Here is a 12,598-nt window from a genome sequence, read left to right as displayed (position 1 = left end):
GCCCCCATGTGTATGTTTTAAATTATAGCACTTTTAAAGACAATTTACAACATGCTCTGAAATAGAAATATGTTCTGATGCAAAAACGACCAAAAGAGATAGGACATTTCTTGGCCTTTCCAGGAAGCTAACCTGCTCTCAGCAAGTGACCAATTCACACTTAGTGGAAACACTAATATGGACACTACTGTCAACACACCCTGATCCAAGAGTGATAAAAATAGATGCCATTTCATGTTGCACTCCTACGTTATTGCAAATATTTCATTCAATTAATTTTTTTTTTTAAAAAAAAACTTAATATCTAGTCCAGTTTCAAAATAATGACTTGTAACATTTTAAGCCTGAAAAAAGTATGAACTAAAAACATAACTAAAATGTTATGGAAGAAGGCAATTCTTAACTTTCAATAGGCAAATAGGATGAAGAAAAAAAAATCAAAAACTTAACTTAAGGATATTGACTAAGCAAATAGAACACACTGTGCTACAATGCAGCAGGCTAATAATTATACACTTCTTAGTCACCAGCCTAGAATTTTAAAATTTAAAACAGACTTGCTTGAACAGGATCCTAAAACTGTTCATTCTTTGAACGGCATAACATGAATGTTTTCTTTAAATATAATTAATCCTAGAATTAGAGGGGACTGGAACAGCAATTAGATCATAAATACTTGAAACTAATTATGATTTCCTTAATACGAAAGGCTATATAAAGCAAGTGAAAGTTCATAAAACAACCTCCTCAAAGTTCATAGAGGAGATTTCACAATGCTGTACTTTACTGACAATCAAAGATGACATGAAACTTAAGGAAGCCATTATCATAGAGTAGTACTTCAAACATAATGCATTCCAAGAAAAATCTTGAATTACACAGGAGCACGTCACTGGTATTTTGAGTTAAAGAAACAGCATCATATAAAGTCAATGAATGGCCTCTTTAGCTTATACAATCAAGACAACAGCAGTTGCCATGAAAACAACCACGACCACTCCTACCACTAAACCTACAAACACTTCAGCAGATAAAGTTTACTGTCCATAAAAACAGACATTACAATTCAGTCTCATTTTGCTAATAACTGAAAATGCATTTCATACTGCTGTCTGAAAATCTGAGTTCTTTTTCACCATATAGATTATTTTTAAGTTAAAAATTTCAGAGTACTCATGGCTGCAGTAATTGAATTTATCATCGTGTAGCAAATATTCAAAAGCATGACACTTTGATCTTATTTCATGAATGTTGACTTTTAATTACACACTTTTAGGAGCTCATGGGGGACACAAAATAGGATTAAGGTGTAGTAACTTTTAAGTGCTTCTAATTCCAAAGGCAAATTTATAAAATACCATTTTACTCTGTCAGGCCTGAGCATGAAAATTTATTTGATGTTCTCTGTATAACACTCTGAAGTTACCGATACAATCGACCAAGCAGGTCAATTGCCATTGGATTAAAAACCACTGGCCTGTGAAAGTTTAAAAAAATTTTCCACATAATTCATTGATTGATTCAGAAACATTTGCTCAAGCTTAATGGAGATACTTACATTATCAATGTACTTTATGCATTAAATAAAGCATTTTAAACCATTCACGCAAATTCCAAATATAAACACTGAAAATATTTAGCAGTAAATATAATTTTAAAAGTGATTGCTGTGCTTTTAAGTATAAAAAGAGGAATAAAAGTAGAGATCAAAAGAGTCAAACCAAATACAGTTTTGCTCAATTTACCTCATGCATGTAAGGATCAACTAGTATTTCAAAGGGACCGACAGCAAGAGAAATGTTTGGCGCTGCCGTTGGAATAGTCAACATGTAATGAAAAGTTTTTTTTCTCATGTCATTGGTATAAACAGATTCCACCAAATCTCCATTGGAAACTGCCACCATAGCAGCATCAACTGTGAACTCCAATTTCCAAGTGCAAAGTTCAGAATAAGAGTCAACACAGGGAAACCAAAATCTGCAAATCACAAACAAAGGCATAAGCTGTCAAAAGTCTTGTAGATCCTCTTCCCTTCAAATAGTTCAAACACCAAAATTTTTTCAACACAGAAGTCATTGCATCAACTTAATGCTCCCCTTTCCTAAATTGCAGCATTTCTCCAAGGAACCCCAAATTGTGGATTTAACACCCATGTTGTTGGATAATGAGCTCAAAAGGTCTCAACCCAGTAATTCCACCTCCTCTTGTTTCAAGTATCTTAAAGGCTACTCTCCTCCTGACAAAAGTGATTTTCAGATCTTAAAATCATATTCTGCAACTATTTAATTGTCATTTTAAATTTAAAAATAAGGCAGATTTAATTCAGGTGGTATAAAATTTTGAAGGGCATTTATAATAATGAAACAAGCATATGTAATATCAGTGATAGAAAGGTCAGGAACCAGAAGACACAAATTTGATATATCTGCAAGACAAGATGGAAGCAAGATGAGAAGAATGCATTATGAACTCAAAGAGTGGTATAAACAAATTAAATTACTTTCAGAAAGGAGTTGCCTTTCTGAAGTGTAAGAGAATGGGACTAACTTTTCAGCTCTTTTGAAAAGATTGCATAGTGCTTTATTAGTCTGTAATTCTAGCAATAATTAGACAAGCTTTGAAAAAAAATGCCCTTGCATATAAGTATTCGAACAACTTATTCCAAAGAATCTATTTACTCACCTTGTAGAGTTTTCATAACCAAAGGAGAAGACATGCGCCCCTCGCTCAGCCATGCTACCTTCCATATTGGGCACAACAAAATGAAGCCCTCCTTTTGGCTGGTCCAAGGAAAATTCAATATATACCTTCAAAACTTTCATCTCTAATAATACCAAAGATAACATTATTGACAGTACATTACTGAACAACTGTAGGTTACAGCTTAATTATCAGCATAATTATCAAATATTTTTATATAATGGACTAACACAGAATGACAAAATATTATACCATATGTGGCAAGTGTGCTAAGGCACTGTCCACCTGACTGGTCTGCATATCACAATTTAGACACTTCATGTAGCATGATAATCTGAATAATACACACCCAGGAACGGACAGAAGTCAATTATTATTTGGACAATTTTCTACATATATTGCTCTATGACTCCTCTTCTTGAGGAAAATTGAGACAATTGAGTCAAAAGAACAAAAAAAAAGCAATAGCTCACCATTTCTAATAGAAGCGACCAAGTCAAGAACCTTGCATTTTTTTTTAAGATTAACCGGATATCAGGTTGTATGCATTCCAAATGACTGCTTTTAAAGTGAGATATCAATTTGCAGTGAGATATGTAATTGACAAGAAATGTAATATGAAGTTTCCTATGGCACTGGTCATAGTAGATGAAATAAAAATTAGAACCACAGAATCCCTACAATGCAGATAAAAGGCCATCTGGCCCACCGAGTCTGCATCAACCAACTGAAGAGCATCCTATCCCCATAACCCTGCATTTACCATACTAAGTCCACCTAACCACATATTCCTGAACACTATGGGGTAACTTAACACGGGCAAGCCACTTTAGATCTTCGGACTGTGGGAGGAAATTGGAGCAATGGGTAGAAACCCATGCAGACATGGGGAGAACATGCAAATTTCACAGTCACTCAGGGCTGGAATCGAACCTGGGTTCCGGGCGCTGTGAGGCTACAGTTCTAAACATTGTTACAACGTGCCATTCCACATGGGAGCAATATATGTTGCTTTATTCTTCATGAAACTGTGCCCCTTTACTGAAAGATAATTTCAACTTCTGGTGAACAAGCATGGATTAAACTTAAAGTAAAATGCTTTTCAGCCTTGATATAAGAACCTTGGCTAAGTTTTTATTTTATATTTGGCAAGATCAATTAAGTGTCTGCAACATTCTGATTGATGCTTTGTTTTCACAGCCAATTAATTACTTTTGAAGTGCAGCCATGCAGTAATATAGGCAATGTAACAATAATGTGCATGCAAGGTCCCATAAATTAGATAAATCCTCAGCTCATCTTGGTAATGCTGTTTGTGGGACACATAGCAACCAAGACGACAGCACCATATTTTCTTTCACATGAACTCAATTTAAGCACTCTATTCCTAAGTTAAAAACATATTCTGAAAGACTGAATTTTCAATAACATGCTATCAATTATGAAATCAATTCTTGGGGGTGGGTTCAAAGCCAGCAGTGTTTCATTCAAATACATGGATTCTATTACTTGAGCCAAGTTGACACCGAAGCATGCCGCATGGAAGGATGGCATTTTACCAAACATGTCAGTGTCGACACATTGAGAATGCTTTCCACTTCCAAACCCTTGCTCCTTCAGTACAGTACTACAAAGTTCTCCTTTCTACACCCTCTTTCAAAGCCACTATCAAGTCTCATTCTAATGTATATTCAAACAGTGTAGTCCAGATCAAAATAACTGTTGAAATATTTTCCTCCAATTTCAATCCACCCCCACTGTACATTTGCCAATTATTTACATGTTGGAAAAATGCTACAGTATTGGATATGCTAATGTAAAACCTTTATTCAAAAAAAAGGGACAGGAAAAAAGGTAACTCAAGGGCAGTTAACTTAACATTGGCTATTGGGAAAATGTTGGAGCCTATTATAAAGGTTTTAATAGCACAGTCTTACAATATAATATAATCAAGCAGGGCCAGCATGGTTTCATGAAGGGGAAATCATGCCAAGCAAATGTATTAGACTGCTTTGAAGTAACAAACAAGATAGTTAAAGAGGAAGCAATGGATGAAATATATTTGGATTTCTAGAAGACAATTGAGATGCAATAGGCTACTTAATAAGAGACCCTGGTTGTTGGAGATAGCATATTAGCATGGATAGAAGATTGGCAGTTGTGTATTTGATGTGGTTCATATGGACTTCAGTAAGGCTTTTGACAAGGTCTCACATGGAAGGCTGGTCCAAAAGATAAGGGTGCATGGGATCCAAGGCAAGTTGGCAAACTGGATCCAAATTTGGATTGCACATAGGAAGGAGAGAGTGATGATGCAGGTTGTTTCATGGTTGGACCAGCAGTGCACCACAGGGATTAGTGCTGGGACCCTTGCTGTTTGTTACGTACTTTAAATGACTTGTATGTGACATGAACATTGTTGGTGCTATTGTTAGTGAGGAAGATGGTCACTGGCTACAGTCTGATATTGATCAGCTGATAAACTGGGCAGAGCAATGGCAGATGGAATTTAATCCTGATAAGTGAGAGGTGATGTATTTTGGAAGGTCTAATGAGGAAAGGATTTACACGATGAATGGCAGGTCCTGAGAGATTACAGAGGAATTCATGAATCTTTGTGTATAAGTCCATAGATCTCTGAAGATGTCAGCACAGATTGACAGGGTGGTGAAGTTGACTTGCCTTAATTAGCCAGGACACAGAATAAAAGGAATAGGGAAGTCCTTTGCAACATTATAGAGTATTTTTTAGGCTTAATAAAATTATGAGTGGCATAGGTAGGACAGACTGTAAGAATCTTTTCCCCAGATGTGTCTAAAAACCATAAGTTTAAGTGGTTTAGAGAAGATTGGAGAAAACAAATTTCACCTGGAGGATGGTAGAAATATGGAAAGTGCGATCAGAGATAGTGGTGGAGGCAAGTAGTCTTGCAACATTTAAGGAACACTGGATAAGCACTTAAACTAGGGCACAGTAGGCTTTGAGCCAAAACAACACAAATAAGATTAAAATAGTCTGGTGTTTGTTGGTTGGCATGATGGGCTGAGGGGCCTCTTTCTCTATATTACTTTCCAGGTAATAAAAAGATAGAAAATTGGGATAAGGTTTGTATGTCTGCATGTGTGAGAGAGAGACAGAGACAGAAATGAGGCAAGTGTATTATCGCCAAGTTTATGGATAACACAAAATTAAAATGGTTATTCAAGGTGCATTCACTTAACACTAACCAAAAAAAAAGATTCTGTGCGTCACATTGGTAAGGTGACTAGTTTCTTTTTTTTTTGAGTTTTTCAGTAGTCTTGTTGGGAATTTAGGATAGTGGGAATGGAGTTCAATGTTCCTCCAACAGAAAGTGGGCAGTAAGGGTCACCAGTAGTGTCATTGCTGACTGCATCTGTGGAAAATGCACCCAACTCGAGGTCCTTGAAAAACACTTCAGGGAGCACAGAGTCTGTCCCTGTTACTCAAAAGGGAAGGGGAGCAGAGCATTGGTTACTGTGGACTTTATAGCTTGGCGGGGGGGGGGGGGGGGGGGGACAGACAGGAGGTTCTGTGGGAACGAAAGACATTCACGGTTGGTGTGCTGCCTTCCAGGTGCCAGGGTTTGTGATGTCTCTGAACGTGTTTTCGGGATCTTTGAGGGGAGGGACAGCAGCCCAAAATTGAGGTCCACACAGGCACCAATGACGTAGGTAGGAAGAGAGATGGGAATTTAAGGCAAAAATTCTGGGAGCTAGGATGGAAGCTTAGAGATAGAACAAACAATTGTTATCTCTGGTTTGTTGCCGAGGTGAGGGAGGTGAGGCTCTTTCTGGGGTAGGTGGGACCTCAACAAACAGGATGGTCTTCATCTGAACCAGAAGGGTGCCAATATTCTGGGGGAAGATTTGCTAATGCTCTTCGGATGGGTTTAAACTAATTCTGCAGGGGAATGGGAACCGAAATTGTAGTTCAAGTATATGGGACGTTCAGAGTAGTGATGTCAGAACAAAGATTTCAAGATCGCAAAAAGGCACCAGCAAGCAAGAAGTTGGTTTGAAGTGTCTACTTCAACACCCGGAGCACTTGGAATAAGGTGGGTGAACTTGCAGCATGGGTTGGTACCTGGGATTTTGATTTTGGGGCCATTTTGGAGACATGGGTAGAGAAGGGACAGGAATGGTTATTGCAGGTTCCAGGATTTAGATGTTGCAATAAGAACAGAGAAGATGGTAAGAGAGGGGTTGATGTGGCACTGTTAGTTAAGGACAGTATTAAGTTTGCAGAAAGGACGTTTGAGGACTTGTCTACTTAGGTAGTATGGGCTGAGATTCGAAACACGAGAGGTTACCCTTTTGGGAATTTTCTATGCGCCTCCAAATAGTTCAAGATGTAGATGATAGGATAGCAAAGGTGATCCTCAATAGGAGCGAGAATGACAGGGTAATTATTTGGGGGTCTTTAACTTTCCAAATATTGACCAGGGACACTACAGTTCAAGTAGATGGGTCTGTTTTTGTCTAATGCATGCAGGACGGTTTTCTGACACAATAGGTAGACAGGCCAACAAGGGGCGAGGCCACATTAGATTTGGTACTGGGTAATGAACCCGGCCAGGTGTTACATTTGGAGGTCGGTGAGCACTTCGGTGATAGTGACCACAATTCAGTTATGTTTATTTTAGTGATGGAAAGGGATAGGTATATATCGCAGGCAAGAGTTATAGCGGAGGGAAAGGCAATTTGGCAAAATTTAGGATGTTAGGATGGGGAAAGAAACTGCAGGGGATGAGCACAATTGAAATGTGGAGCTTATTCAAGGAAGAGCTACTGCAGGTCCTTGATATGTATGTACCGGTCAACAGGGAGGAAGCTGTCGAGCGCAGGAGCCGTGATTTACGAAGGAAGTTGAATCTCTTGTCAAGAGGAAGAAGGCTGCTTATGTTAGGATGAGATGTGATGGCTCAGTTAAGGTGCTTGAGAGTTACAAGTTAGCCAGGATAAATGTGAGGAGATGCATTTTGGTACAGCAAACCAGGGTAGGACTTATACACTTAATGTTAGGGTCTTCAGGTGTGTTACCAAACAAAGAGACTTAGGGGTGCAGGTGCATAGTTCCTCAAAAGTGGAGTCACAGGTAGACAGGGTGGTGAAGGCAGCATTTGGCACGCTTCCCTTCATTGGCCATGTTGCGCATATATAAGACTTTGGTGAAGCCACTTTTCAAATATTGCATACAACCCTGGTTGCAATTCCACAGGAAGTTTTTTTTAAAAACATTCATGTGTCACCATCTCGGCAGCATTTATCATCTCTCCCTAATTCCCCAACGGGCAGATAAGAGTCAACCACATTGCTGTGGACCTGAGTCACATGTAGACCAGACCAGGTAAGGTTGGCAGATTTCCTTCCCTAAAAGGGCATTAGTGAACTTTTGGGATAGGGTAAACAAGGGTTTTTCAGACACTTGACAATGGATTCATGATTATCATTAGATTCTTAATTCCAGATTTTTATTGAACTCAGGTGTGTCAGGATTTGAACATGGGCCCCAGAACATTACATGCATTAATAGGCTAGTGACAGTACCACAAGGCTATTGCCTACCTCGTGTTGTTAAATTGAGAGAGTTCAGAAAAGATTTGCAAGGATGCTGCCAGAACTGGAAGGTTTGGAGTTATAGGGAGAGACTGAATAGACTGGGGCTTTTTTCCTGGAGTGTCAGAAGCTGAGGGGTAACTTTATAAAAGTTTACAAAATCATAAGGAGCATAGATAGGGTGAATAGCCCAGGGTATTCTGTCTAGGGTGGTGGAATGCAAACTTAGAAGTTTGGATTTAAGACAAGAGAGGAAAGATTTAAAAAGAGATAACATCTTCACACAGAAGGTGGTGCATGTATGGAACAAGGAATCAGAGAAGGCATCTAGATGGGTATATGATAGGAAGGGTGAAGAGAGGTAGGGGCAAAATGCTTGCAAATGGGTCTAGGTCAAATTGGGATGCCTGCTTGACACGGACAAGTTGGGCCGAAGGTTCTGTTTCCAACCTGTATGACTCTATAACTTGGTTATTAGTCCACAAATTCATAGATTTAATAAAATCAATTTAATAACTTTGCCATATTAGAACTTGAATTCAATCTGAGGTTCTAAGTGATTGCCTGTATCCTGAACACTTTGCTTTGCAGCATTCACTTATAATTACCATCAACGTGTTTCCATAGTTCAGATGGGACTTTGATGCACAGCTCTCCATTTCCTGTGTCTGGGTCAACTGCGCTGACTGCTGCCGCATAGGCATTGGAAAAATAATTAAGATTCCGCCTAGAATCCAAGGGAAGAAAGAAAATTGATGTATTCCATATTTTAACAAAACCAATGGGCTAATTGGTCTACTTCTGCTCCTTCATGATCAAATTTAATTAATTTTATTTGCAGCTATTTCTAACCAATCTCGTTAATTAATTTTGTTGATTTTAGGAAGCAAAGAGAACAGTTTGTATTTTTAGTGTCAGTTGCGATTACTTATGGCATCACAAGATTCCAGGTTCAAGCACCATTCCAATTATTTTGTGTACAAAAATCAAGAATGGCATTCCAGTACAGTATTAAAGAAGCACTGCACTCTCAGAGGTAGCATCTTTCCGGCAAGACATTAACCCAAGGTTCATCTGGCTATTTTGAGGGAAGTAAATTATCAGATTGTACTACTTTGAAAAAGAGCAAGGGAGTCATCCCTCGTATCCGAACCAATATTGATCCCTCATTCAACATCACAAAAAATCCTGAAATTATTGCATTGTTACTTGTGGGACTTTGTCAAGTACAAGTTAGCTGCTGTGCTCCCTACGCTCCAACAGTAACTGTACTTTCACAAGTATTTTATTGGTAGTACAGCACTTTGAAACATCCAATGTGATGAAAAATTACATGAACGAAAGTTTTTTAAAATTAATTATTCACAGTACAGACTGTCCTGATGTACGCAATAATTCTGTTCCCATGCAATCCCTCATTATAAGAAAATCACGTAATAGCAGCACCATTTAAAGCAATGGGACCTTACCCTATACAAATAAGGAAAATTCACATTCTACAAATAATGGTATAAATTCACCAATCGCATTATAGCCAATTTGTAATGAAGAAATGCAAGTTATAGCAGAATGGACTGTATAAAAATTAAGTACACAGATGACAGAAACATATCCTCTGATAATATGACTTGTGGCAAAACTATCAGTTCATTCTTTCTGTCTAATATGTAGTTTCGCCATCAAACCTGTGCCTCCATTTTGTTATCTTATGGTAGATCTGTACCCCAATTCCATATACCAATACTTTAACTTAACCAATATCAATCTTATCCTTAAAGCTTTTAGTTTATTCAGTACTCAATGCTACATGGAAGAATTGTCTCTGGAGGAAACAGATTCTGAATTTCCAGAGAAAAAGCACACAAGCAGATTTAACTTCTAAATACTTCTAATGGCAGAAATAATTTGTTTTTATCTAGTCAAGCCATGCTTACTAAAACGGGACTTCAAATTAATTCATTAGGGCTAATATACTTCTGCTAAATCTACATGCACCCATTTCGTACCCAAGTCTGAAACCAATACTTCAGATAGAATCTGTCCAAGAATCTGCAAACTGTAGAATCTTGTTTCACTTATTGAATTACAAGAAATCCCAAGACACAAAAGCAAATACTATATGTGCCTTTTTGTACGTAAATACTAGGTTTCACTAACTTGGGCATATGAATATCTACATCCTTGCACTGCATATGTTATAGTAAATACCTGAATTTGCTTTATCAAAACCAAAACTTCCATATATTCTGACATAACTGTTCCCTGACACAGCAGTGAACCTGCACAGTTACCGCCTTTGCTGTTTGAATTCATGTATCGCTGGACATCAAAGTGCGTCTGGGAAAATTAATAAACAGTGAAATTCACAACTAATCTTGGAGGAACCTGCTTGGGAGAGGTCACAGCACAGAAATAGATAAGTGAATAATTTAAGTGTGACCTTACAGTAAGTCTGCAGTCGTGAGTAGAGTGGGTTCTTTCTTGATTATATGTTTCATTAAGATATGTCTCTTGACTAAACTTAAAAATATTAGCCATAAGTATTAAGTTAGCCTGGAGCAGTGTTTTGTAGAGGAACAAGACAGTGCTATTTTCTGGGTCTGTAGATTGAAACAAGCAAAAATGACCTTTCGTAGAATGTTATGCTCTTCTTGTCAGATGTGGGAGTTGAGGGAGAGTTTAAGGGTTACTGAGGATTACATCTGCAATAAATGCCATTGGTTGCAAATCCTATCAGATCGAATGGATGGGTTGGAGAGACAGTCAGAGGCAATTAAGAATTTACAAGAGCAAAGGAATGTGATGGATGGCAATTATAGGAAGGGAGAAAAGTTTCAGATACAGTCACGTAAATGGGTTAACTCCAGGAAAGGTAACAGACGCAGGCAGGTAGTGCAGGAGTCTTCTGTGGCCATCGACATTTCAAACAGTATGCTGTTTTGGAAAATGTAGGCAGTGATGGATTCTCAGGGGAATGTAGCACGAACAACCAATTTTGTGGTATCAAGACTGACTCTATGCACTGAGGGGTACATCGGGTTCCAAGAGATCATCTGTGTTCAGGGACCCTCCGAGAAACAGATGTTTCTTTGGCCAGCAGCGAAAAATCAGAATGGTGTGTTGCCTCCCTTGTGCCAGGATCAAGGATGTCTCAGAGAGGATGCAAATGTTCTCAAGGGGGAGAGGGACCAGCAGGAAGTCATTATACGCATTGGAACCAACGACATAGGAAGGGAAAGGATGAGATTCTGAAGGCAGAATACAGAGAGTTAGATCGGAATTTAAAAAGGAGATCCTCGAGAGTAGTAATATCTGGATTACTCCCAGTGCTACGAGCTAGTGAGGGCAGGAATAGGAGGATACAGCAGATGAATGCATGGCTGAGGAGTTGGGAGAAGGATTCACATTTTTGGATCATTGGAATATCTTTTAGGGTAGAAGTGGCCTGTACAAGAAGGACGAATTGCACCTAAATTGGAAGGAGACTAATATAATGGCAGGGAAATTTGCTAGAGCTGCTTGAGAGGATTTAAACCAGAAAGGTGGGGTTGTGGGACCCAGGGAGATAGTGAGGAAAGAGATCAAACCGAGACTGGTACAGTTGAGAACAGAAGCGAGTCAAACAAACAGTCAGGGCAGGCAGGGACAAAGCAGAGAACAAAGTAGGACTGATAAATTAAACTGCATTTATTTCAATGCAAGAGATATAACAAGGAAGGCAGAAGAACTCAGGGCGTGGTTAGGAACATGGGACTAGAATATCACAGCAATTACAGAAACGTGGCTCGGGGATGGACAGGATTGGCAGCTTAACATTCCAGGATACAAGTGCTACAGGAGGGACAGAAAGGGAGGCAAGAGAGAGGAGGGGAGTAGCATTTTTGATAAGGGATAGCATTACAGCTGTACTGAGGGAGGATATTCCCGGAAATACATCCAGGGAAGTTATTTGGGTTGAACTGAGAAATAAGAAAGAAATGATCACCTTATTGGGATGGTATTATAGACCCCCTCATCGTCAGAAGGAAATTGAGAAATTTGTAAGATCTCGGTTATCTATAAGAATAATAGGGTGGTTATGGTAGGGGATTTTAACTTTCCAAACATAGACTGAGACTGCCATGGTGTTAAGGATTTAGATGGAGAGGAATTTGTTAAGTGCGTACAAGAAATTCTTCTGATTCAATATGTGGATGTACCTACTAGAGAAGGTGCAAAACTTGACGTACCCTTGGGAAATAAGGCAAGGCAGGTGACTGAGGTGTCAGTGGGAGAGCACTTTGGGGCCAGTGACCATAATTCTATTAGTTTAGTGATGGAAA

At 38.8% G+C, this 12,598-nt stretch overlaps 1 protein-coding gene across 4 annotated transcripts in view; it reads right to left on the bottom strand.

Moving 5' to 3' along the window:
- The window catches only part of taf2 (TAF2 RNA polymerase II, TATA box binding protein (TBP)-associated factor), a 105,093-nt gene that overhangs the window by 79,389 nt on the left and 13,106 nt on the right, over window positions 1-12,598 (bottom strand). For all 4 annotated transcript variants that reach the window (XR_006311495.1, XM_043688977.1, XM_043688976.1 and 1 more), the window contains exons 4-6: window positions 8,885-9,003; window positions 2,683-2,824; window positions 1,746-1,977 (exon numbers count right to left, since the gene is read on the bottom strand). Coding sequence is in view for 3 of the 4 variants with exons in the window: in XM_043688977.1 (XP_043544912.1) it covers window positions 1,746-1,977; window positions 2,683-2,824; window positions 8,885-9,003 (493 nt within the window). In the remaining variant the exon portion in view is untranslated. The remainder of the gene's footprint in view (window positions 1-1,745; window positions 1,978-2,682; window positions 2,825-8,884; window positions 9,004-12,598) is intronic.

Source organism: Chiloscyllium plagiosum, chromosome 4 (genome assembly GCF_004010195.1).
Source record: "Chiloscyllium plagiosum isolate BGI_BamShark_2017 chromosome 4, ASM401019v2, whole genome shotgun sequence".
NCBI classification, from domain to species: domain Eukaryota; kingdom Metazoa; phylum Chordata; class Chondrichthyes; order Orectolobiformes; family Hemiscylliidae; genus Chiloscyllium; species Chiloscyllium plagiosum.
This window is presented reverse-complemented; position numbering and strand designations above follow the sequence as displayed.